Below are 22500 nucleotides of genomic sequence, written 5' to 3'. Positions count from 1 at the left end.
CCACTATGGATGAGAGCATCGTGGCCATTCTGACTTGGGCAATCCAGTGCCTTGCCCAGGGCTGGCAAGTGTGTGCACACGAAGGCTTCCCTGATGCTAGTTTCCAGATCACCCTGGCTCTCTGCCGGGACCGTGCACTCACGTGACCCTCTCTGTGTCCTCCTGTTTTTATTAGTACTAGCATTTTGCATTTCACGAATGTGTGCAAATCCGCTTGGTTTTCATAAGCATGTTCCCAGCACTGCATGTGGATTTACTTCCTACTAGAACCTGGCTCGCCTTAGTAAAATCTGGATTTCTAACCCAGACAAAGTTGATTCTCTTTCTCCCCATTTCCCCCTAGGCCTAGGTGCTGGTTGTTGACTTAGTTGGTAGTAGCCTAAGTACATGTAATCATGTATTTCAAAAGTTGTCTTCCTTCTGAAATCCAGTCAAACAACCTTGTTATGACCTTCCGCTAAAGCTAGTTGTTGTTGTTTTAGTTCGTAACTATGTAGATCGGGGGTAAGGAGTGTTTTGTGTTTTGGACTAAGCTTTCTGACAGCGCCTTCCTTGACTTGGTGTGTGCCAGATGTTTGGGACTGGAACTCCCATTGTTTCCAAATATTGGCCACTCACACAGCTGAGAAGGTTTGCTGTCGTGCAAGCACAGGTAAAATCAAATCAAATCCTTTTTTGTGCTTTTGCACAATCTGTATTTTTTGGGAGTAAAATGCTTTAAAAAGATTCATGGGCACTTTGTAGGGGCTCGCAGTGGCTGTCAAACAACCCACCCACTGTCATTCATTGCCGGGGAGAATCACCCTGACATGTGACTGTGCCAGGTGCTTCACACGTGCCGTGGCTTAAACAAGCTATTGTGGCTTGTTTAAGCCACAGTGATCGTTACCACAACGGGGCTTGTTACCCTGGGCAGCTGCTCTCTTACTTCCTCCTTTTTTGTAAACCTTGCTGAAGCCCACATCTCATACCTTTTAAGGAACTTCCTTGATGGAAGAAGAATCAAGTACTGTGCACACCAGACGTGCTAGAAGCATCACAATCAAAATCTCTCTGATGCTTTGCTGCCTGAGTGGATATGAAAAAGGCAGATATTTTGAGGTGGGGAGGTTCTCCATAGTAGCCAGAAACTTTTATCTTACTGCTGAAGAAGCAGAAGGTCAAAGTGACCTGGTTTCCTCCTTCCCAAACCCTCCAAAATTGCAGCAGTTTGAAGAAGGCCTGGATCTCCAGCCCTTCAGTTGCCAAGAATGTTTGTGGCAGCAGCACAAAGGGCCCTGTGGGTCACAGCTCAGGCAAGGAGCTCTGTGGGGAGAGAGGGCTGGGAAAGGGGGGCAGCAGCTGGCTCGGCTCGGCTCGGCTCGGCTCGGCTCGGCTCGGCTCGGCTCGGCTCTGCCAAGCACGGCCACCTCGCTGCAGCTCATTCCTTTTGGGCAGCTTGACCATCCATGGTTGGGTGCTGGGAAAAGCTTTCTTTCAAGATGCTCGAGAAGAAGGTTTGTTGGCATGGGCATGATGTCTGCTCTCACCACGGTTGCCTTCCTGTGTCAACCACAGTCGCACACTCTGTGTGGGACTCTTTTTGGGAACTGTTTGGGAAGCAGTCCTTGAAAAACGTTCAGAAAGTTCAGCTGGTCCAGATGCTGCTCTGGACTGGTTGCAACAGCATCGCTGTCACAGCAGCATCAATCCCTTTCCAGGCACCGTTCAAAACACCCCACAAAAACCATACATGACTTGGAACCGGGCTACTGGAAAGGCCGCCTTCTCCCATATGAGCTTGCCTGAGGTTCAGGGTTCTGGGGCTGGTCCTTCTCTTGGCCTGGAAGGTGAGGTTGTCTTTCTGCTTTTAAGAAAAGAGGTTTAATTCAGGCAGGTCTTTGATATATTTGGGAGGGGTTTCTAAATTCCTTGATGCTGCTTATTTCTTATTTATTTTTTACATTTTTGATGCTATACTCTCGTCATGATTTTGTTTTAATTGGCGTGTATTGTTAGCTGCCAGGAGTGCTGTTCTTTGGCAGAAAGGTGGGAAATGAAGGGGGGCAGGCAGACAAAGGGTGTGCAAGTGGCGGGGAGAGGAATGCGAGCGGGAGGGAGGGTGAGGGGCCCTGGGGTGAGAGAAGGATGGGGAGAGGTGGGGGAAGGGAGTGGCTGGGAGGGGAGGGTGGGTGAGAGAAAGGGGGAAGGGTTCCCCTGCCCCCCAAGTTACCTACCATCTTTCTTGTGTCACCACTCATCCCAATTAATAAAACAACAATTCTTCTGGAACCGTCTCAATGTGCAGAATATTTCTTTTCTTTTTTTCCCATGCACAGGTTAATTCCTCCTTTCTGCTATGGAAAATGGGAGATGGTTATTGTCCTTTGGGCTGGCTTTTTAAAAATGGTGCTCGATTTTTTTTTTTTTTAATGGCATCAGTGTTTACATGTAGGTGGTTTCCCTCTTTCAGCTGTGAAAGCTGCGTGGAGCTGTTGTTTGTCCGGGGGGCTGGGAACTGCCAAGAGTGTGACACCCCTTTGCGGAAGAGCAACTTCAGAGTGCAACTCTTTGAGGACCCAGCTGTTGACAAGGAGGTGGAAATCCGGAAGAAGGTGTTGAAAATGTGAGTGCTGGAAAACCCCAAAGAAGCGATTTTGTAGATCTGCGCTCCAAGGTCGAACTTGTTTGACTGTTTTTAAGAAAGGGGTCTGTTTAAAGACTATGCATCATTCTCTTAGTTTTGATTTCCAGATACACTATATTTATTGTTCATTTATTTCATTTTAATACTGCCCAAAAGTCAAGGTTCTCTGGGCGATGAACAAAAGTGAAACATTAAGACATACACACAAGCATTAATTTAAAAGAATAAAACCACAATAGCTATTGCAGGATAAAACAGAATGTACAAAAACAAAGTTTAAAAGTTAAACTTAAAATACTGGAAATGTAAAAAGCTCTTCATCTGGTGGCCAAAAGAATACCAAGTAGATGCCAGGCCCTTTGGGGAGCTCATTCCAAAGCCAGGGGCCACAACCAAGGGGGCCATCCTCCAGGTAGCCCTCCCCTCACTTCCTTTGGAAGGGGCTCCTAGAAAAGGATGTCTGAAGATGACTTGGGGGGTCCGAGTCGGTACAAATGGGAGGAGGTGACCCTTCAGATAATCTTACGTGTCTATACTGAAGGCACCTTTCATGAAGGAAAAAAGAAAGATTAATGTCATTTTCAGGGACTTCATCATAAGCTTGCTCAGTACAAAGCCCAACATCTTATTTTTGCTTTGTACATTGTAGATTTAGATTTGTATTGTAACACTGCATGCACTGATCCTCCCAGGAGGCTCAAACTGGAGTCTTGGAACTTTTATCCTTGGCCTGACACTGGGAGATTTAAAAGCCTGATAGCTAAGGTGCAGACATTTTATGATGAAGGAGGCCCTGAAAGCTACCAGTTGGTCAGAATGCATGTAACAGTTAACATACCAGTTTTTGTGTTTTTAGCAAGCACTTCTTGTGAAATGGGGTTTTTTTTAAGCTCTGACTCCTCGATTTGCATATATTCCACGCTATGTGTTTATATCTGTACAATTTAAAGAGGTGCTTGCATCTGTTTAACTCTATAGAATAAATAATATTTTATGGATTCTTATTTTCTTAAGTATTACTGTCATGCTCACTGATGGTTTTGCATGGGTAAGTACTGATGTCTCCTCCGGCACCACCTCTTGTTTTGACACTGACTGTTGAAAAGTCTCGAGTGTTGTGCTTTATGGCTGGCCAAGCGATGGTGATCAGATTCAACCTATCAGGTGGAAGAAATAGTGCAACTTACAGAGTGGTTTACTACGCACCTGATGCAGACTTCAGTGTTAGAGATGATTATACATCTAGGTAGAGCTGACATTGCATTCTCAACCTGCTGTTCCTCGTTGTCTCTTTAGACACACTTTTCTCACTACCCGAGTTCAAACCGGGTCAGTCTGGATAAGCTCTGGATGCTTGGATTCCCAGGAAGAAGGCATAGCAAGAGCGTGGATGTATGCAAATCTGTCTTGTTTGTTTGTTTGTTTTATCTCTTCTCCCAAAGATACAATAAAAGAGAGGATGACTTCCACAGTCTAAAGGAATATAATGATTTCCTGGAAGAAGTTGAAGAAATCGGTAAGTCCTGATGCTTGCATATTTGATGCGCTGTACGCTTTTATCTCCTGCAGGCTTCACAGAACGTTACAGCGAAATCTCTCTTAGCTGCTCTTTATTGCGATAGCCAGTGGTTATCTAATGACTTTCTCCTTACATTTTTAATTGGAAGCTGGTCAGTTGAAGGGGCGAATCCAGGTGGTGGATGTCTGGCTATCGAGGCTGGGGGTGGGTGAGGAGTAGTCCTCCAACAGGAAGGCGAAAATGCTTTGTAAGGACATAGTTGGTGCTGCAGAGAGGTGGTGGGGGAGATCACATAAAAAGAGTAGGAAGGAGAGAGTAGCATTCGGACTCTTAATCTGTGCTTCTCTTGGTGTTGTTTACCCTGACAGAAGCCATATGGCCCCCTTTTCATCCTCTCCCGACTTCAAGTACAGTAGCTGGGAGTGCTTTGAAGTGCTTGACCTTGCATACCATTTTGGCAATGTTTTTATGGCGCTAATTCAGAGGGAGGAAGATCTTTCGCTCACTAGCTCGCTCGCTGTGGATTTCAGGCCTACAGATGCTGTCGCCGGAGGTGCTCAGGCTTCTGTGGGCACTCATAATTTTTGGGAGTCACTGGAAGAGTAGTCAAGAAGCTTGAATGCACTGATGAAAGGGGATAATTTTGCAGTGAGAGGAGCTGGATGCCTTGGTCAGGGAGCATGTGAGCATGTAAAGTGCAAAGCTAAACTGTGGAATGGCCTGCCAGGAGACAGGTGCCCAACACCCCAGATCGCTACCTTCAGGAGGGAGTTAAAGACGTATCTCTTCTGGCAGGCCTTCCCAGATTAGTTTTATTATTTACTGTGCTTGTTTCTAGTTGAAATTTAAAGTACTGTTGGTTTTAATCTCTTGTAAACCACACAGAGCCTATGGGAATGAGGCAGTATGTTAAATAAAATGAAAATTTAAAAAAGCTGGCCATACTTTTACATGAGGGCAAGGTCTACTGGCTGGAGCAGAGGAGGCAATCTGCCACTTTATCCCAGTTCAGACCATGGGTCCCTCTAGCTCAGTGGTCTTGACACTGACTGGCAGCTGCTCCCCAGGGTTCCAAGCACAGATTTTTCCTGGCCTTTCCTGCCCTACCTATTGAATATTGAAAGTGTGAAGTATGTTGTGAGCTGCTTCAGATGTATTTAGAACAGAAAGCCTTTAATACGTCTTTTAAATGTTTTTAAAAGAGATTTGAAATGCTTTCCCTTGTTTATTTATGGGTACTTACAAATTATTTTATCTACAGATATCAAATAAAAAAGAAAATATTAAAAATCAGTACATTGAAGCTATAATCAATATTTCTCTGTAGATCTCCGTCTCCATGAGATGGAAAGCTCAGTGACACAGAGAAGATTTGCATAAACAGAGCACGTGTAAACAGTTCTTTAAAGTATGCCAAGGAATAAAAAGTCCATGTTGTCTAAACTCAGGGGAAGGTTATTTTATAAAAAAAGGTGCCACTGCACTCTGGGTCCCGCTCTGCCACTACACTGGATGCCCTGTGGTTTAGGGCCATGCCACCCTTCTGGGTTACCACTGCTGCACCATGAAAAGTAGCCAAAAGATAGTTGGGCAAATAGCTATATGCTCTACACATGGCTTGCAGGGCTGGTGCTTTGGAGGCACCACCATCAGTCCAGGTGGGCACATCCTGTCATAGGACAGGAAACCTGAGCTCGGTGAAGTAGGGCTGAGCAGGCGTGAGGATGTGCTGAGATGCTGTCCAGCAGAGAAGCGAGTACAGGCAGCCCTTTGGCCAAAGGATGAATAGGAAAATTGTGGGGAGTCAGATCAAACTCAGCAGCTGTCTAGGACCAGGAGAAATCGCATTGGCCCTTTGTGCCGACGGATGACTGGTGAGTCAGTGGGTCGCATATCTCCTCCTGGCCATCTGCACTGGTGGCGATGAAGAAGATCGAGGTTCAGTGGCTCCCTCTTCTGGTGAGGTGGGTGGCACAGAGAACAAGGTAGCCTGCGCCAGGTACGCAACACTTGAATGTGAGCCATGGGCTGCAGCAGAAGAGCAAAGCCCGCGCAGTTTCAGCAGTGTGCCCACTGCTGCAGGTGCAATTTTACTGCATCTTTCTTCTACCCACCTCTTTGCACCACGGTTTGGAAAACTCTTCCTGTCATCTCGGAGCTTTTCTTTCCTTTCACCCCAGAAGGTTTTGCTATAATCTGGTTTTCAGAAACTGAACTGGTATTCAAACAAAATTAAACCGTTCAGGCCAAGCTTTAAAAACAATGGGCTTCTTGTATTGTATTTTGACAGATGTCTAAAGGCAGGCCAGCATGTAAACCAGCCAGTGAGAGATGGACAAGGAGACAAAGAATGGTCACACACTAGTCTACTTCCTTTCTTTCTGGCTTGCTTTGCAACTGGTTAAGGCCCACAGGCAGGTTCTCTTTGGAAACGTACATTGTACTTCAGTGCGAGCACAAATAAGAGACTTTCCTGAATTCCTCACAAAAGAGCCACCTGCACTGTAGATCATATTTTCCTGTAACGTAACAGGACCTGTTTATGTGGACAAGGCTGTTTCTGCAATAACCTCTCTGTGGTTGCAGAATGCCTTCCCTGAAGATTGCCGAGTCCTGCTTCTTGTGGTTGCAGCTTTTGATAGATCAAATTCATAGATGAAAAACAGATGGACTAAACAGATGTCCCGAGTGATAAGGAAATGGATTTTAAAATGTTACTTATAACACAGAGGCTTGTTTTGAAACCCTGCAGAAGGCAAGCACCATCTTAGAAGAGGTACCCTCTATTCTCTCGCCTGTCAGGATAGAATGTCCCTTTGCAGATGATCTGTGTGTGTGTGCGTGCATGCGCGCGTGCACTCACACACACACACATATCTCCAAAACCCTGGAGGAAGTTTAAGGACAAAGGTCCTTTCAATATCTCTTGTCAGAACTTCCGGTATTTGCAGTGGCATCTGGTGTCAGGACTCAAATGCACAGGGTGTCTTGAACAGGTGTCTGGAAAGATGCTGAGCTGAGCCACCCCTTGTATCTGGCTAAAGCAGGCACTGTGGGGAAACCAGCCATGGCAGCTGAAGAAGTTCCCTTGCCTCAGTGAGTTTCCCCGGTAGTCCCCAGCTCCTAAACGCTTTCTTTAAATGTGCTGTTATTTTACCTTTTTAACCGTCTCAACAGCCCTGAAAATAATTTAGTCAAATGTTTAAGGAAGCATAGAAAGAAAGGAAAGGGCATGGGTCGAACTTGCTTGCTGCTGTGGCTCAGTTCTTCTAGGCAGCAGATCATCTTCATGTACCTCCGTTTGTATCTGGCTCTTGCCCCACCTTTGATGGGGAGGGAGGGGCTCTTGCTTAATGGCAGAGCATTGTTTTGCATGCAGAACATTCAGCTCCTGGCATCCCTAAGCAAGGCTGGAAATATTTTTGTCTGAATCCTTGGAGAGCCACTGCCAGTGTTGGGTGACGTGGATCAGGCTACAGATGCCATTTAAAGCGGCTTCCTACATCACATGAGAATGGTGGCTGACTGTATGTATTTCTAAGCGGTGCCATGCGCATTATGTGGGGAACATGCATCTCTGTGAAATATTATTATTATTATTAATTATATTTCTATACCACCCATAGCCAAAGCTCTCTGGGTGGTTCACAACGTTGAAGTCCCCCATCCAGATTCCAACCAGGCCTGACCCTGCTTAGCTTCCAAGATGAGGCGTGATCAGGCCCTTCAAGCTACATGGAAGCTGTTATAGTTATAGCCTAATTTTAAAAACAACCATATCCTAACACTGGCGCGGTTGCGCACCATCGCTGGTTTTATCCGACAGCCCCAAAGTCAGAGCTCGTATTGTCCAGCCAGCGATGAAACGGGAAAATCAGAAGCTCCCCGAGTCATCGCTCCATGAGTGGTAACCTGTCCAGCTGTTGGATGCCCAGCCCTTTTTTATGTCAAAGCACCTAAGCCAGTGAAGTCAGGGGAGGTGGGTAGATGAAGACATTTCAGGCCGGAGCATGTCAAGTGGAAGGCAGGACCAGCGTGGAAAGTTTGGGATGTGATAAAAAGCATGAATACAACTGTTACAAAATTAAGGCGAACTCTTGTTTTCCTGCTTGCTGAGAAATTCTGTGCACCTTCAGGAGCTTACTGCCGTGCCAGCAAGTTGGAATAATTCAAATTTGCATCGTTTATACTGAAATATCTGCTGTTTTAATGGCAATAGCAGCGATTACTTAAAACCAGCTTAAACTAGAAAAATAAATACATGTATGCCTGAAATTGTGCATGTGATTTATAATTTGGTGGCATTTAGTTATAACATTTAGGATTTTTTGGTACTAGAAACTGAGTGCTAAGCTGAAGGTAAGGGTATTTTAAAGAAATGTTATCCTTGTATAAATGCAATGCTTGTTGTGACTTTTGTTAATATAGCTTTGTTTTTCCTTCCCTTTGCTATTTTTTAAAATGTTGATCCAGTGTTCAACCTGACCAACAACATTGATGTGGAGAATACAAAAAAGAAAATGGAGATGTACCAAAAAGAGAACAAAGAAGTCATTCAGAAAAATAAAATCAAACTGGTTAGTTGCTTAGCATCTTTTTGTGTTTTTACATTCCTGTCTGGATTATTCGAAAAAGGACATGGGAAATAATGGCAAAATAGTCTCTTAGAAAAACAGTTCCTTAAAGTATCCAAAATATTAGGTTTGTTAAATAGCTAAAGCACGGGGTGAGCAACTTGTGACCCTGTAGGGTGTTTCCCCCTACATCCTCTCTTCCCTCATCGTTGGCTTGGTTAGCTAGGGCTGATGGGAGTTGTGGGCTATAACATCTGGAGGACACAAGCCGCACCATAAAGTGGGTTTTTTAAAATACCCTTTGAACTGTTTTCAGAATGGATACCAAGGTAGCTGAAATAAAGTATGTTCTTTGGACTGAGGAACAGACACAAACATTTTCTGTGGCCCTTTTATGAGCTCATTTACGCAGCGCGTTTAAGACGCAATGTTCTGTTTGTCTTTTCATTACAGCAAACACACATGGAAGCAGAGTAGGCTCAGATGTTCAGAACAAATAAGGAGAAATGCAAATGAACTGAGCTTCACTTCCTGGGCTTGCTGAGCCCATGCATCGTTTTTATTTATTTATTTATTTATTTATTTATTAGAACATTTCTATGCTGCCCCTTGACCCATTGAGGTTGTAACAGGGAGTGCAGTTCACTTCTGTTACGTTCACCCGCTGCCCTAAAACAGGGGTCAGCCTCCTTGAGCAGACCAGGAGCTGCAGGCCACACTCCCCCCCCCCCCCCCTTTGTCCCACCCCATGAAAAAGTGTAAGGAGGAAAAGTAAGTTACATTTGTGCATTGCACCCCCGTCACTGCCAGTGCCAAAACCTTGGAATGGACAGATTTTATCTGAAGAAAAGCTAGATTTGTTTGTTACAAGCCTCCACAGAATCTTATTATGGAGCACTTTTTGGCTTAAAAAAATTGGGCTGGTGGGGGCAATGGGGGATGGTGAGGGCTCCATTATGGCTGCACACCTTTGCATTAGAAGTTTGGCAGGACACCTGTGTCTCGGCTGTATCGCTTCAACCTGCCTGTGGGAATGGGACAGAGCTTACACAAACGGACGTTACTTAAATAGGATGCCTCCACGCAGAAAACTGCCTTGTTGTGGCAGGAGAGGATCTCTCTGTGACTTGCCAGCTTTGTGTGTGGAAGGAAACATTTTTATTTGCACGGGATGTGAGCCCCAACCTGCTGCTTGAGGTGGTACAGCGTGGACACATGTTTATTGCCCCAGAGTAAAAAAGGCCATTCCAAACCTTCCTTAGTTGAGCGGTCCAAGATCTAGGATGCAGGCTGTCTCTCGTGTTTTGCTCTTCCTTGGGATTTCATTCTCTTAGGAAAGCTGGGCTTGCTTCATCTCAGCACTGTTAAATGTTATTGGTTCTGTCTAGTCTCGGGAGCAAGAGGAGCTGGAGGAGGCCCTGGAGGTTGAACGTCAGGAGAACGAGCAAAGGCGGCTTTTTATACAGAAGGAGGAGCAAATGCAGCAAATGCTGAAAAGGAAGAACAAACAGGAACTTCTGGATAAGTTGGTAGGTGATGGGAGAGATGGGCTTCTGGAGGCTCCTCCTACATCTGAAAAAAAACTGATCTTGTCTCTCTTGTCGGACGCTTTCCTGTCACATGTCACCAGTGGACAATGCCAGAGGACTGACTGCATCGTTCTCCCGCTGGACCGCTCCTAGATAAACTCTCCCCTCAGAGTAGCATAGGTCTGGTTTTTTACCTTGCATTCCTTACAACAGCCCTGCTGGGTGGGTTAGGCCAAATGCCCAAGTCACTCAGCACATTCATGGTGAAACACGATTTGAACCCTCTTCCGGCTCCATGATGCGAACTATAAGGCTGCTCTGGCTCTGTGGATTGACCTCTTTTGGGAAATGGCTGCAGATAATGCAGTTTTCACCCCATGTTGCCTCCCTCCACCCCTTCAGTAGTCAGTTCTTTTAGTTGTGTTCAGGGTCACAACTAAATTTGGGTTGGATTTATTTAAGGAGTAGCTCTCGGCTACTCCCTTGGCTTTGTGGCCCAGCCTGGATATTCATTTCCTACCATTGAGCTGCGGTGCTTTTGCTTCCCATTTCCCCACTCCTAGCCTACTCCTATGGGTCTGTTTTAAGAGTGCACCAGCTGTGTTTCAGATTTTTCCCTCCCCACAGTCCCCCAAGCTCCTTTTTAAAAATCGCTTTGTTTTTATGATCCTGCCCAGTTGTGTATATACTTTATGTCTGTTCTGTTTTCCTCCTCCATATGGGAAGGCTGAATCCTTGGACTTCATATCTGACCCTGAGGGATACCCACTGACAGGGGATGGAGGCTGGTGTCAGGTGATTTAAGAGGTGGCTTGGCTGTTCAGGGACTCTTCCAGAGGAAGGCGCCTCACACGGGAGCAAGGAGCTGGTGGGCCTTTTACTGGATTTTTAAAGGAAGGGGTGTTTCATCTTTGGAAATTATTTCTAGGCCATTGGTCTGGCTTCCCAAGCATGCCTCTGCTCTGAGAAGTTGACCAAAAAAGGAAAGCCCATAGAGTATTTGCTGTTGCAGCCAAGGAGAATGTTTAAAGACCTGGCAAGTTTCTGAGGACCTGCTTGCTTGTTCTCGCTCTTTCTTCCTCATGCTAAGAGTCGTTCTCCATGACGGCAGAGCAGGGGCAGATGCACCTGGAGTCAAACAGGATATCTGAGAAGTGGAGAGAAGCAAGGAGAAAAAGTTGGGAAGCTCAGAGCAACTCCTCTTCCTTCAGAACTGGCAAGGTCTTTTTGTGCAGCCCTGGATCGCCAGGTGGCCTGGGCAGGAGGCTGTATCCGTGGAAGGGTAAACTTCCAGCCCGTAGGCACTGCGGGTTACACTGAAGGGCCTTCTGCTTGCATCCCTTCAGCCATGGCCCTTTAAAGACCAAAAGGAATTAGGCTCGGAGATTCATGGAGAGCCAAATGCTCTCCAAAAAGCCTCTTGAGGGTGTGAGAGAAATTGTCCCGTTGCAGCTGAAAGGATTCCGGTGCAGGAAACGGCTCCTGAGCTCAGTCTGCACCCCTTGCAGTCCCCCAGGATTCAAAGCTGGGAGCAGATTGGTTGGGGCGTAAAAGATGCAGGAGAAGGTTGGCCTGGAGGTGCTCTTCCTCCGAGTCCAGTTCCCTCGGCTTTCCTAAGCCATGAAATTTGGAAAGGTCCTTTCTTGTAGTAGCCCATTCCCAAAGCAGCTTGTAGTAAAAACACTAAATAGCAAATATGAAGGGGTACCAAATGCCCAAGTCTGAAAAGGCTCAGTGGAAATAAACCCTGCCCAGTACTATCTTATGGCAGTAAGCAAACTGGAATCAAACTGGGTGTTACTCAAAGTGATCTGTCGCTGATGGAAACAGCAACTTCATGTTTTCCTTCTCTTGAAGTTGAAGAATGCTGACCCACAGTGGCCGGCATGGCGGTGGTCTTCATTTCCCACCACATCTCTGACCCACATTCTTGGCTGGACATCAGGCTGTGGGCTCCCTGAAGCCAGGGGACTCCAAGCTTTCTGGCCTCTGGACATGCTTGTGGATTGGAGGAACTCCCGTTGGCACCACCTCAAAATGGCTGCCGTGGAGGATGTGGCCAGTCGTATAATAGCTGCCTGTCAGCCTGAGTAGTCCAAAGAGGTGGTGGTGGGAGGAGAGGAAACAGTGAGGCCAGGGGCCGTGAGGGAGGGGGAACTGGCAAGGCAGAGAAGAGCGATGCTGGAGGCAGGGAAGGGGAGACGCTGTAAAGGGGTGCTGAGAAGGAAGCAGACTGACAAAAAGAGTGCGGAGAGTGAAAGGCCAGGACTAGGAGGGGAGAGAAGGATGGAGAATGGGGATAGGATGGGAGAAAAGTCCTGGGGAAAACGGGTCATGTGGAGACAGATAAGGGGGCCAGAGGCTGGGTGCAGAGAGCGGGGAGCAAGGGGGAGCGTCTGTGTGAACAGGAGATGGTGCGGATTCTCAAGGAAGCTCTTTCCCTTCCTTGCTTGCCCACTAGTGGCTGAGCTGCAGCAGGCCCTGGAACAGGAAAGAGGCTCTGATGCCTTAACAATTTTCACAGCTTGTTTTAGATGGGGTTTTTTTGGAATGGGGCAGGGAATGGAGAGCTTTGTAGGCACTGTTGGGTGCCCCAGTGGGCACTGTGTTGAGCACCCGTGTCCTCATGGACTACAAGTCCTCAAATCCCCAGCCAGTGTACGAGGTGTGTCCAGAAAGTAATGAGAATGCTATTTCAGAAATTCTTTTATTGAACAAAATTACAACTGGACATTGTCTCCTTCAAGGTATGCACCTTGTGAGTATACACAATGCCCTTAGTGATTTTTCTATTCTTCATAGCAACTCTGGAAGTCTTCAAGTGGGATGGCGTTCAGAGCCGGCGTAGTGGTTCTTTGGACATTATCCATACTACCGAAATGGTGTCCTTTCAAACCATTCTTCATCTTTGGGAAGATGAAACAGTTCCAAGGAGCCAAGTCGGGGCTATCGGGTGGATGGGGAAGCCCCGTGATGTGTTTCTTAGTCAACTCTCTGGCAGCCAAAGCACTGTGACTCGGTGCGTTGTTGTGATGAAGGATCCAAGTCGAGCCAATCTCAGCTTGTGCCATCGGTACACTTGTGCAGATGATAGTGGAGCTTTTCTCACCATTTCCAAAGTTTCTGATGCACTTTTACCCAATGTCACGCAACATTTTATCGTGTATCGCTGTTCCAAACTCGCTTGCATTTTTCTTAATACGAGGCACTTGAACAGAGTGTCACAAAAGGGTGTCGGTTGATCCATCAGCTGCGTCCCTACCTGGAGGCAACAATGACACATGCATTGGTTACTTCCCAACTGGACTTCTGTAACGCATTCTACGTGGGGCTGCCCTTGAAGACAGTCCAGATACTTCAGATGGTGCAAAATAGAGCAGCCAGTTGCTGACGGGGACTGGGCGTTGTACTCATATAACTCCAGTCCTCTACCAGCTTCACTGGCTCCCCATCGAAGTCCGGGCCCAATTCAAGGTGCTGGTTATCACCTACAAAGCCCTTAACGGCTTGGGACCTGGATACCTGAAGGAATGCCTGCTTCCATATTTGCCCTCCCGCGCCTTGAGATCGGCAGCAGAGGCCCTTCTCCAGGAACCCTCCTTGAAAGATATTAGGAGGGTGAGTACCCGGAGGAGGGCTTTCTCTGCGGTGGCGCCCAACTTATGGAACGCGCTCCCTAGAGAGGTCCGCCTGGCGCTGTCTTTATTTGTTTTTCGGCGCCAGGCCAAGGCCTTTTTATTCAAACAATATTTTAATAATTGTTAATATTATTTATTGGTTTTAATTTCTATAGCCAGGGTAAATCCAGATTTTATATTTTGTATGTATTATTGTTTATTTATCATGTTGGAAGCCGTCCTGAGACTTATGCGACTGGGACGGCATATAAAAACTCCAAATAAATAAATAAAAGAGAATGCCTTGACTCTGACAGGGCTGGAATGCAACCAGTTAGTGTTCCAACGTATACCTGGCCTTGCACCCCAAGTGATGTGGACCGGCTTCTCCCTTCTCAGAGCCCTTCTCGAGCGTAGGGACCTCATTCTCATTACTTTCTGGACACACCTCCTATTCCATACCTTGTGGAATTTTCTACCACACACCGTATCAATGGCCAATGACATGGACGTGTTTCAAAGGCGGTTCATCAGACTCATGGAAGAGAAGAGATCAGTGGTTATGAGTCGTGACGGCATACACTGGGGAAGGCAACTGGGATGGTGTCATTGCCTTGCAATGCTGCTTGTGGGTTTCCTGGAGGCAGCGGGTTGGCCACTCTATGGACTGGAAGCTGGACTAGAAAGAGCTTTGTTCTCATCCGGCCTGGCTCTTAGCTGGATTCACAGTTGCCATTTTCAGGGGCAGTCAAGTGTCTCATGTGGTTTGCAGTCTGATTCCCTAGCAGCAAGTAGAAATGATTTATGGTGTTGACTGGGGGTTATAGTGGCTAGAGATGGGAGATGAAATCCCTCTTCCAGCTCCCAGCTTGCTTGATGGCTATTCCTTGGCTTTCCCTAAGGGATGTCATGAACAAAGGCTCTGTTGGCCGCCCTGAATGCCTGAGAAGAAAGGCATGTCTTAAATGTGATGGAAAAAAATAGATGTAAATAGTCCATTTTGCAGCAGAAGGAAAAAACAAATGTTTGGAATTCAGTGTACAATTCTGACCACAACATCTCAAAAAGGCTATTATAAAGTTGGAGTAAGTGCAGGAAAAAGCAACAGAAGTGCTTTGGTGCCAGAGACCCTTTCTTGTGTAAAAGCGTGCAGCTGCTGGGGCTTTGTCCTTTAGGGGAAAGACGTGCTCTGTGGGACATGATAGCGACTCACAAAATCATACATGGTGTGAAGGAAGTGGATCGTGCATGTGTGGGAGAACCCATAGAGATAGGAAGACCTGGAACTGCCTCCACCCCACTGAAAAATGTGGCGGACACAGAATAACACCAGGTTTTTGTTTCTTCCCCCTAGGGATGTTTGCAAATTTTGATGTCCCCCCACAAAATTTTCCAGCACCCTCTTTTCCCCCAGGATTGTGCATTTTGAGCACTGCCCTCATAGGGCCTGCTGAGGTCTTTCTGAATCCCGACTCCCTCTGAAGCTTTTCCCCACCAGAAACGGTGGAGACAGAAGGAAGCCTGCTTCGTTGGGCACCTGAAGTGTTGTGGTGGTTCCCGGATGTTTCCCCTTCTATCCCATTGACAAACAGCGGGAAGCCTGTCTTGCTGGAAGCCGTCTCAGGATCCTGGAGCGCCTTGAAAAGCTGGTTCTGGAGTGAGCAGCCCCCTGTCACTGCCACTTGAGGTTCTTGAGAGAAGGGATGGGGGGACCACAGGGAGGGCCAGTGTGAACCTTGTCCTGGGACCTCTCCCCACTGGGTGAGAAGCAGGAGAGGAGCTATTCCACGGGGCTAGTGAAGCAGTACCCGTCTTTCTCTCTCCCTAGCCAGGGCAGAATTTTGTTTGGGCTGGCGAAAGCAAGCCAGAGGGGTCTGCTTAGAACCTCTGCAAATGTGTGTGATTGAGGAAGGGGACGTAGCTCTGTCCACATCCCGTGTCCTTGCTTTTCTGGGCTCTGGCCTGTGAAAGGTTTCCATTGAGGCCATGTGGCCCTCATCCAAAAATATTTTCTTACCTTGGGATAAAGAAACATTTTCCTCTCTCATAAAACTAAAGCCTGCGCAGGGTTCATGCCACGAAGCCAAGTGGCAGAACAGACCAAAGGGAGGCCTTTCCATTGCCCCACGTTCTCCCCCCAGGAGTGCTGTGAGGTAGGTGACATGTGATATTTTGCTAATACATGTCCAAATGTATAGGCTGCTATTAGAACTAAATGGTCCACAAAGCAGCTTATATTTTTATTATTATTTCATTTTTATACCAGCCTGTAGCCGAAGCTCTCTGGGCGGTTTACAACAATGTATACCGCAGAACAATCAAATACAACACAAACACCATAAAAACAAGAGTGTGAAATGAATTTAAAATAAATTTAAAATACAGTAAAAATGCAGCAAAGAAGACAAATCACCTGGATAACCAGGGAGATCTTGGAAGTCATAAAGGGTTATAACCATTCATGCAACCAGCAAAACTCACTCATAACAGATAATAAGAAATAAGTAATAAATCGTCGGTGGAAAAACAACAGCAGCGACAACACAACAGCCCAGATTAGGGATATTCTGCACCAGAGGTGTCACAGCACTGGGCAGCAGGGCATCTAATGCCCTGCCTTGAAACATCTGCCCCACCTCCTTTCCTGTGAGCCCCCCGCGCTGGCTTTGGATCTTGTTTGGTGGGAGGTGCCTCAAAGGGTGTGCAGGGAAGGAGAAATCCATTTTACGGATGGCGCCCGTTCTGCTGGTGGGCAAACCATGTTGCTGGTGTTTGCTGGTGTTTTGATGATTCAGAGAAGGGGCTGAACTGAACCTCTGGAGCTTGGGCGTTGCATACTCTAAGCTGACAGTTAGCAACTGTCCCAAGCTTGCCCATTGAGCCCCATAGCTGAGTCAGGATGTGAATTCTCCCTGATTGTAGTCTGACGCTCTAACCACTGCATCACCTTGCCTCAGCAACCTGGCTCTTCCTTAGCCAGGGAGCCCCCTGCCCACAACAGATGGGGCAACCTGGAGCACGTCCGTCCGTGGCTCTCGATCTGCTGGGGAAGAGTATATGGGGGAGGCCCTCCTTAAGGTAGACCACAGCTTAGGCTCTGAAGGTCAGTTCATAACACTTCCACAGCTCACAGTTTATTTCTTTTAATGGCTTGTGGGGGGAAAGGAGAGGGGATTATACTGAGTCACCAAAGTGTTTCTAACTCTGCTTTAAATGCCCTTTTAATTTAGATGGGGCAAACGTTGTTTTCTTACACAGCAGTTGGTTTTACTGGAAATCCATTTTGCCAGATGGCTTGCAAAAAAGAGCAGTTATAAATAATCTTTATAACATGACCAAAATAGGTAATTTAACGACTTTTGGGCACAGATCGCTACTAAACATATCTAAATAATATCTTGTTAATGACTGAAAGGTATTGTGAAGGGAAGGAGAAAGAGGGTTCTTGTTTGTGTTGCTTTTCTCTCTAAAGGGACTATTTCTTCCCCTTTTTAATGTCTCAGTTTGCTCTTAAAAAAATCAATATTTTATTTCTTAAAGAATGTAGGGGTGAAGGTTTCTAAGATCTCTGTATGAGTCATTGGGGACTTCCAAGTTATTTTAAAGGGCAAGCTATCATTTTGAAACAGTAAAGTGTGAATTGCTCTCCCACTCTAAAGAGGTGAGGTGGAACGACTCTTTGTGACCCCAGTTTTGCTTGCATGCTGAGTAATACTAGTTTGAATAGGGCTTATTAACCCCCGTCCTTCTAATCCCAAAATCAGAAACTAGTGGAGTAGTCAGCCAGAATATTTTATTCGGCACCATCAAAGCCTCCTGATTTTCCTGTCCTGCTACACAGATGAGCCCTAAGCTTGCTTAAAAAGTAAGGGATGGGTGTAAGCAGAATTCCTGGAGAAGGACTGAGTTCCACAATACCAGGGCCATCACTTACAAGGCCATATATTGCCCATAAAAGTTATTCTTTCTTGGAATGAGATAACCTGGAGTAGGTTCCTCGAAGGTGAGCTTAACAGGCGGATTGGCTGTTAAAGAGGAAGTTGTCTTCTCTTTAAGACAAGGCTTTCCTTTAGTGCAATGCTGGCTGGAATTTTAATATGAGCCAGAGAAGAATGATTGTGCTGTAGGGCTTGTCTTGCGCTTGGCCTTGCTCAGTTAAGCAATCTGAATTTTGGCCATGTCACCAGAAAAAGAATGGCACAAAAGCATCTATCGTCAGAAAGAAATGATGGCACCAACAGTAAAAGTGGAGGATGCTTGGCATGGTCTGCTTTCTAGTAATAGAGTTCGATTGCCACAATTGTGTTTTCCAGTGTAGTTTTGCAAAAGTCTTCAAGAAGTAATACAGTCAGCATGTTGTAAATTTAATCAGACAGTATTTCCTAGGTGGGCTAAAATGTAGCTTCTGTCCCTCCCTGTTGATAGATAAAAAGCATGAGAAAAAGCATTGGAGGCATGATATGATCACCCTCCTAACCCGACAGTGGGGTACGGAACCATTTGCCTCCGGGCTGAATGTGGTTTTCAGTGCTGATCAATGACTTGCCCACCTCTCTGCCATCTTTCCTTCCTTTGTTTCATTTCTGTGCTGCCTAACAGGCAAAACTTGCTGGGAAGTTTGCAAAAATCAGCACTAAAAATGCAACAGAATTTATGTGCTGTCAAGACATCTCTGACTTAGGGGAACCCTGTGAATGCAGGCCCTCCAGAATCTTCTGTCCTTGACAACCCTACTCAGCTCTTCTAAACGCAAGGCTGTGGCTTCCTGGATGGAGCCCTTCCATCTCATATTTGGCCTTCCTTTTCTTCTCCTACCTTCAGCTTTCCCTAGCATCATGGTCTTCTCCAGGAAGTTTTGCTTTCTCATGTTGTGCCCAAAGCATAACAGCCTCAGTTTTGTCATTGGGGAAGCTCTGGCTTGATTTGATCTCGAAACCAATAGTTTGTTAGAAAAATAATAGTATCAGATAAAACCACATGCACGCAAAAATATGACACAGCTTTGCACAGTCAATGATAAAATGCCAGAGACCTTTAAAAACACTGCCTATTTCTTTACCTGGGAGTAGAGGAAGGTCTTGACTTGGTGTTGGAAAGATGATCAGGTTGGCACAAGGCAGACCATACCCAGCCTTGCCCCCTTTGTAGTCATCAGGCTGACCAAGAAACCCTCTCCCAAAATTAGAATTAGAGAGAATTTTGGGAGTGGGTGGCAGCTGGGACAGAGGGTTAATCCTTCCATCCTCATGCACTGTGGCCCCTCAGAAATCCCCTCAAGCTGTAATTGAGTTTAGGAAAAAAGCTTCCATTCCCTTTTCTTAGCCTCATTACTGTGTGTGCCTCTGATTTTCTGGGTGGTTGTCAGTGGGGAGAGAAAGGCTAGCCCTCCATGCTTTAGGGACTGCCCTCCTTCCAATAAAATTGCCCCCTTCCTGATGCCAGTTAAACTTAGAAAAAAGTTCCTGGTTGTACTACTGGAGCCCTTTTTCCTGAGCTGAATTGCCTTCTAGGAAGGAACATAAAGAGAGAAAGAAAAGTCTGTATCTTTCAAACAGGTTCTCTAACCTTAGGGAGTGCCTTGATAATCCAAGTATTTCAGTTAGAACCATATTAAATCGTTCCTGCCAAGCAGTTGCTGCTGAAAATGGCATTCCTGCGTTGGCCTTCATTGTTATTGTCTCCGGCATTAAGAAATGTGGAAAATATACCGCACGCATCTTGCTGCTTCCCAGCAGCCAGCGATATGGGGCAGGGAAATAAACAGTACAGTGCTATCAGATTGTGCATTTCCTTAACCGAGTATTGTGATGTGAGGAAGAAGGATCCAGATACCAACTTGCCCTTTCGGCGGCAACCCAGGAAACATGTTTCGATTCTGGGGTATCCCTTTTAGCTGCTAATTAAATATTAAGATCGTGGGCATGCTGTATGCCTGCATGTGTTAACAATCCTTCCGCTGTTGCTCCCCGGTCATAAGATTTTAACTCATTTTAAGCCACTTTATTACTGCATATATGTGCAAGCACATTAAAAAAAGGAGGGGGGGGGGTTGACTGGCGTCCTTGCAAAGAAATTACTCCAGGAACAACTAAATGTGCTGTTGGTTGTGTGCACAATAGAGCCATTGTGCAAGGCAGAGTGGGGATCACCTCCAAGTGCCCTCAGGTGAAATCTAATGGAGAACCAATTTGAAACTGGATGGAGTTCACCCGGCGAAAGCATGTGTCTTAGATAAACATCTGATCCATGTTAGATGCCTTTCTGTAGTGCTTGTTTTTGTGATTAAGTTCTAATTATTATTACTTAAAAAGCATTTTTAATACATATGGCTGTGTTTGCCCTTGTGGAGTAAGGGGCTTGTTATGTTGTCTTTTAATGTGGAATCTATAAAAACGGCTGTTGGCAAGTTCCTCTGATTTATGAGGCTAATGCAGCTTTTTTCTATTACCGAAAGTGATCGTTTTCTGGTAAACCGGGAGCATCGAGCTGTGCCCTGTTCTTCTGAAAATGGCCTTTTGAGATACATTTCATTGTTCTAGGAATACTCAAGTGGTGGATTATTTATGCCATTTAAATATTTTACTCTGAGCTTCTTTTTTTTTTTTTGTTCATTCCTTTTCATTCCATTTTCAGGAAAGTTCTCATCTGCCTGCTTCTTTGCTGTTAGCCCAACACAAAGACCGGTCTTCACAACTGGAATTGCAACTGGAGATTCCCCAACCGGTCAAGCCGGTTGCATTTTCAACGGGCATCAGAATGGTAAGGCCCAAACAGGTGCTTTGTGTGTGTGTGTGTGGGGGGGGGAGGGGGGAGAGTGGGCCAGGTTTGCATGTTCACTGGGGAAAAAAGCTACAGTGGCTTTTCCCCACCCTGCATGAGCCAGTCATGTGCCCTGTGGTCTGCCTCGTTGCCCACATGGTGCCTGGGCTGCACGGGTTCTGGGGTAGTTTGTTAGCCAGCTCCTGCCACGTACTTTGCTGGGTTCAGATGACGTGGCAACCTGCATGCCATGAATACAGTGTGTCAGGCAACTGGCTCCTTTTCCCCAGTGATCTTGCAAACCTGCCTGGGATCTGTGTTTCTATACATGCACGAACGACAGAAAAATACTTTTGTGTTCTTCATTAGTCTCCAGGCATTTATCTGAGTCTTCAATGTCTACACTGACTGCTGCCTGATAACACCAACAGTGGTTGGCATGTCAGACTGAGGCTTGCTGACTTGTTTTGGATTTATATCCCACCTTTTTCTTTTTTAAAGAACTCTAAGTGGCTTACATCATTCTCCTCCTCCACTCAGTCTTATCTTGGGAGATCTGCGTTCTGCTCCCCACTTGGCCACGGAACCCACTGGGCAGCTTTGGGTGAGACACTGACTCTCAGCATAAACCTTCCTAGCAGGGTTGTTGTGAGGATGGAAATGGAGTGCAGGAGGACCCTGAAAACTGCCTTTGGGTTCTCACAAGAAGATTAAAAAGCAGGGCTCTTCTGTTTATTTAATAGATTTCTAATCTGCCTACTACTAATGTTATAATTACTTATAAATATAGTTGAAGGCGATGATGGTAACATGCCAAAGTCCGGATTTACCATAGAACCACAGTAGTGCTTGTGTAATGTGAATGTGTATAAAGGAATTAGATTGGCTGTACTGGTTCTGAAGGGATATCACTGCCGGGTCTTGGGAGTCGTTCGTGCAACCCTTGGAGGGCAGAGCCGCTTGGCTCAAGTGAGCATTTGCCTGTGTGCCTGTGAATCCTGTGGAGCCCATTTGGAGTGACTCCGATTTCTGTGAGGCCGCCTATTCAGACTGGGGCTAGGAAGGTGGGAGGAGGCTGCGCAGTGTTGAAGGCAGTGGTGTTTGCATGTGATTTGCCACCATGCAGTGCTGCCTGCGGCTCTGCTGCTATATCATGTCAGTGTGATTACTAACAGCTGTGCAAAATGGCTTTAGAGTGGGATTTTCCAAGGATTTGACTGGAAATGGTGTGTGTGTTTTTTCTTCCTTGGAAATGTTCCGAATCTCTGGTTTAAGCAAATAATTTGCATTTTCTCTGTTCTTATAGGCAAGTTAGCTTTTCTGAGCTGTTAGCACTCTCCACTATAAATATGACTGTAATGGTTTCCACAGTTTTAAGTATTTTTATTTCATTGTGGCTGGTAGTCTCTAATACTTCGGTGAACCGCCTTTGGCTTTCAGAAAGGCTGTATAGAAATACTCTCAATAAATCATCAATAATACATTGCTTGGGTTAGGGCTTAGCAGGACATTCTGGCAGGGCCACAAAGAGGAAATTGGAAACTTTTGCTCTGATTTTGAGCTTAACTGTAGGCCCGTGCAAAGGCAGAGTGATGCAAGAGTGGGGGATCCCAGGACTGGGGCGGGGAGGGGGCAAATCTGCCTAGTTGGGTGTCCCAGTCCGCACTCTGGAGATCCCAAGAAGGCTGTGACCCCTTTCCTTTAACCAAAGGTAGGGTGGAGTCCCAGCTTTTGTGCAGTTTTATGCCCATTCTAAAACGCTGAAAAGTTTCTCCTTAGGGCTTAGCTACTCCAAGTAGATCAAGATACAATATTTTGGCAGCAGGGAAGTATTTTTGGCCCTACTTCTTTTGGCTTTGTCTTGTCCAGCACTGGA

General features: G+C 46.1%; 1 protein-coding gene across 2 annotated transcripts in view; it reads left to right on the top strand.

The window, feature by feature from the left end:
* MNAT1 (MNAT1 component of CDK activating kinase) overlaps nucleotides 1–22500 on the top strand; it is a 154227-nt gene that overhangs the window by 37372 nt on the left and 94355 nt on the right. For both annotated transcript variants that reach the window (XM_044436430.1, XM_044436429.1), the window contains exons 2-6: nucleotides 2453–2605; nucleotides 4069–4142; nucleotides 8619–8722; nucleotides 10108–10248; nucleotides 20499–20624. In XM_044436430.1, coding sequence (XP_044292365.1) covers nucleotides 2453–2605; nucleotides 4069–4142; nucleotides 8619–8722; nucleotides 10108–10248; nucleotides 20499–20624 — 598 coding nt within the window. The remainder of the gene's footprint in view (nucleotides 1–2452; nucleotides 2606–4068; nucleotides 4143–8618; nucleotides 8723–10107; nucleotides 10249–20498; nucleotides 20625–22500) is intronic.

The sequence above is a fragment of the Varanus komodoensis genome, unplaced genomic scaffold, assembly GCF_004798865.1.
Source record: "Varanus komodoensis strain SLA01 unplaced genomic scaffold, ASM479886v1 scaffold3, whole genome shotgun sequence".
In the NCBI taxonomy this organism is placed as follows: Eukaryota; Metazoa; Chordata; class Lepidosauria; order Squamata; family Varanidae; genus Varanus; species Varanus komodoensis.
This window is presented reverse-complemented; position numbering and strand designations above follow the sequence as displayed.